This window comes from Myotis lucifugus, unplaced genomic scaffold, assembly GCF_000147115.1.
Source record: "Myotis lucifugus unplaced genomic scaffold, Myoluc2.0 scaffold_137, whole genome shotgun sequence".
Taxonomy (NCBI): domain Eukaryota; kingdom Metazoa; phylum Chordata; class Mammalia; order Chiroptera; family Vespertilionidae; genus Myotis; species Myotis lucifugus.
The window spans coordinates 3260906-3265108 of record NW_005871185.1 but is presented as its reverse complement, the minus strand read 5'-3'; the positions used below and the strand labels follow the sequence as shown (position 1 = coordinate 3265108).

The window sequence follows — 4203 nt, the reverse complement described above, 5'->3', positions numbered from 1 at the left end:
TCCACCAGCAGCTAACCTACCAGTCAGAGCTTCTCCCCTACTGTCATAGCAATTGGTCGACTGGTCAGCTGTCTGCCCCCTGGTGGTCAGTGGAAGTCATAGTGAGTGGTTGAGCAGCCTTAGCATATCATTAGCATATTATGCTTTGATTGGTTGAATGGCAGACTTAGCATATTAGGCTTTTATTATATAGGACTAGAGGCCTGGTGCACGAAATTCATGCGGGGGGGGGGGGGGGTGGTCCCTCAGCCCGACCTGCACCCTCTCTAATCCAGGAGCCCTCAGGGGATGTCCTACTGATGGCTTAGTCCCGCTCCAGTCCCTTCACCACAAAAAAATGACAACTTTCTTTAGGCATTTTCAGGATGTCTCTTTCATAGGATATGACATTTCTCTCTTTCTTTCTTTCCTCACCTGAGGATATTTTTCCATTGATTTTTAGAGAGCATGGAAGAGAGAGGGAAAAACAGAGAAACATCAATGTGAGAGGGACACTGTGATTGGTTGCCTCCTGCATGAGCCCTGACTTGGGCCCCGGCCAGGGTGGAGCCTGCAACCTAGGTACACGCCCTTGATCAGAATCGAACTCAGACCCTGTGATTGGCAGGCCAAGGTGCTATCCACTGACCCAAACCGGCTAGGGCAGGATATGACATTTCTTAGCCCCTCCAGCAGCGGACCTTCATTTTTTCCTCCAGGAGTGAGGTGGAAAAACCCTAGGTCACCTTCTTGGATTCTTATTGCCCAAGTTACCAAGAACACCTGCGAGCAGCATAAGGGGAGCTTAGCCAATGAGCGGTTACCACCCCCTGCTGCGAGCTGGCAGGCCCCTGCTCTCTGTGAGGCCTGCTCCATCGGCCGCCACGGCGAGCTGGCCTGCACCATCCCGTGGCTTGCCTCACTGCACATGCAGTCTCTTCCTGCCCATTTTGCGTGCGCAGGCTCCTCCGGAGCGGTTGTGACTGTTAATGGCGTCCCAGACAATTTGCAATTATCTCTTTATATATATAGATTGGCCAGAAATCCATCATATGACCATTCCCACCTGCAAGAATGGTTGGGAAATCTAGCTATGTACTTAGACAAAACTTGGGAGTTCTGCTGTTAAAGAGAAAATGGAAAGAAAGGAGGAGTGTCTACAACCTACAGATCATTTCCAGCCTTGCGCCAGTATAAATAATTTAATGAATGTCCTTGAATATGTTTTGGGGTACATGTATATTTGCAGGATAAATTCTTAAAAGTGGAATTGCTGAGTCAAAAGATACGCTCATCTGTTATTTCAATGTTGTTAAGTTTGTAACATCTGTGTATACTTGCATTTAGAGCTTAAATGGCTAATTAGGGATAGAAATTTAGTGCATGGGATAATATAATTTAAGTTGTAACAACATTCTCAAATATTTCTAGAGTGGTATATTGGCTTTTAGTGTGTCCAATCCTTGTAACACTCCTATGGGGCAGGGGAGGTGGTCATATTGTCACTGGATGAGGACCTGGCCTGGAGTGAGACTGCCTGAGGCCACTGGTAGTGTGTGGGTTCTTGACTTTGTGCAGGAAAGATTTCACAACACAGTCCAGGTGATTTGGAGAGTATGTTTATTAAAACTGGGGAGAGTGAAACAAAGGAAGGACTTACGGTAGAAGAAGCAACAGGAGAGAGCCTAGGTGGTGCTCTGCTTTGGGTCCTAGAAACGTTAGAGGAAACAAGTGAGGCAAGGCAGGGCTGCTGTTAGCTTACTGGAAAGTCAAGGAAAAAGGGGATCTCGGAGACAGATTCAGGAGGTAAGCCTGGGAATGGCTACTGCTGCCTGCTTTCCCCTGGTTGCAAGTCTTGTGGGGATTCTTAGAGTTTAGGAGAAAGGAAATAAAAAGTTCATGCCTGAGAACTGGCATGGGGGCTCTAGGGAGAGCCTGTGCTGATATCCTTTGTCTTGAGGATTTTACCTCTCTTTTGTGGGTGAGAATCTTAGGGGACAGTTTCAGCAGACTACTCATCAGCTTTTCAGGTATGTTTTTAATATGCTGGTGCATCAAAATGAGCGTATAGGGGAGTTGGGGTTTATTCTTTGGTCAGCTACACTGTTTTACTTTTATCTTAGGTTTTTCTGGCTTTAATGGGGTTTTTGTTTTTTGTTCTCCTGATTTCATCCATCCTTGAATTTGACTGGCACAAATGGCATTAACTGGGTCTCGATCCTCTATCTCCCTGACCAGGGTGATTTAAGCTATGTATTCTCTGGTTTGAGAGGAGAGGTATACACCATTTGTTCTCAAGTGTCCTTGGTTAGGGATGATAAGGTCTTACGATTCACTAGCTGTCTGCAAGTTGTTGAAATTGTTTGGCCTTGTTTAGTTACCTTGTCTCAGGTTCCCCATTCCACTTGCTCAGGAATTTTCCTACCTTCTTACTATCCTGCCTTAATATCCTCATTGACACATCAAGAAACTAAGGTTAAATAGATCAGGTTTTACTTAGTATCTTTTGACTGGGCCTAGGGTCCCAGTCTTCTCGCTCAAAATATGCTGTTTGTCTTATACCATTCCAAAGCTTACTCTTTGTGGAAAGAATAAATCCAGGACTGTGTTTTTACCAACTGAGCCATATCAGGGGAATTAGGGAAAAAAGAATGTGACTTATATTAATTTTCTCTGTGTCCTAAAATAGTAACCAAGGTCATATTATATACTTGTGTTCATGGTTTGAGCAGGGGTGGGGAACCTTTTTTCTGCCAACGGCCATTTGGATATTTATAACATCATTTGTGGGCCATACAGAATTATCAACTTAAAAATTAGCCTGCTATATTTGGTCAGATTTTTTAAAAAATATATTTTATTGATTTTTTACAGAGAGGAAGGGAGAGGGATAGAGAGTTAGAAACATCGATGAGAGAGAAACATCGATCAGCTGCCTCCTGCACACTTCCTACTGGGGACGTGCCTGCAACCAAGGTATATGCCCTTGACTGGAATCGAACCTGGGACCCTTCAGTTTGCAGGCCGATGCTCTATCCACTGAGCCAAACCAGTCAGGGCTGGTCAGATATTTAATTAACTCACCCCTAATTCCTTGGCAAGGCCAGACCAAATGATTTCTCTGGCCTTATGTGGCCTGCAGGCCGGATGTTCCCTACCCCTGGCTTAGTGAAGTTCTGGTAAGAGCATTTGTTACTAGCTGTCCTATAGATTTGAGCCAGTGCTGGAAACTGGACAGTTTCCAATTTTAAGACTCCTTTTTACTTATGAATGCCCTCTGATGGTGATAGGTAGAGTTGACCTGCTTTTACTCTAGCTTGTGTCCTTGCTTGTAATTATGTGGAAAGTGCATAATCAGAGGCACTACTATAATGGTATTTTTAACGTTCTTTTCTCTCCAGGATAAAAACCCAAATTGTTTATAAAAATGGAAAGAAGCATCACGTGTTTGTTTAACATCCTAAAACTCATATTTTACATCATCTTTTTTTTTTTAATGTATTTTATTGATTTTTTACAGAGAGGAAGGGAGAGAGATAGAGAGTTAGAAACATCGATGAGAGAGAAACATCGACCAGCTGCCTCCTGCACGCTCCCTACTGGGGACGTGCCCGCAACCCAGGTACATGCCCTTGACCGGAATCGAACCTGGGTCCTTTCAGTCCACAGGCCGACGCTCTATCCACTGAGCCAAACCGGTTTCGGCTACATCATCTTTTTTAAGTTGTGATTTATGAAATCACTTTATTGGTTGAAACCGCTGTGTTTATGGCTCAGAGATTCTTATCTTTAATAAATGTTTTTCAAACTGTGGATCACAACTTGTTAATGGATAATGAAATCAATTTAGTGGATTATAATCATCATTTAAAAAAGTAGAACAGAAACTAAAAAGAAGATATCAAATTTGTTTCCAAAGACTAAGATTAAATAGAACTTTTTGTGTGTTATATATTTACATTTATATGTGTGTATTTGGACACAATTTAATAATGTATTTCTCAGGATTGCAACTAAGCATTTGAAATCCACTAATTATTGTAATAGCCCCATCTACTGGTACTTAAGGATATCACCACTGAAGGATTTTAGTAAAGTAGTGACCTATGGTTATTTTCATGCTTTGTGCCTTTGTATGGATTTCTCCTTTGTGATTTGATAAGAATATATATATTCTGAATAGTATTTATCATTTATATATGTAGATTCTTTCTGATCAATACC

General features: G+C 42.4%; 1 protein-coding gene across 1 annotated transcript in view; it reads left to right on the top strand.

Moving 5' to 3' along the window:
- Window positions 1–4203, top strand: part of SPICE1 (spindle and centriole associated protein 1) — a 57485-nt gene that overhangs the window by 14216 nt on the left and 39066 nt on the right. Inside the window, exon 5 of the mRNA XM_023758707.1 lies at window positions 4185–4199. Within this exon, the coding sequence (XP_023614475.1) occupies window positions 4185–4199 (15 nt within the window). The remainder of the gene's footprint in view (window positions 1–4184; window positions 4200–4203) is intronic.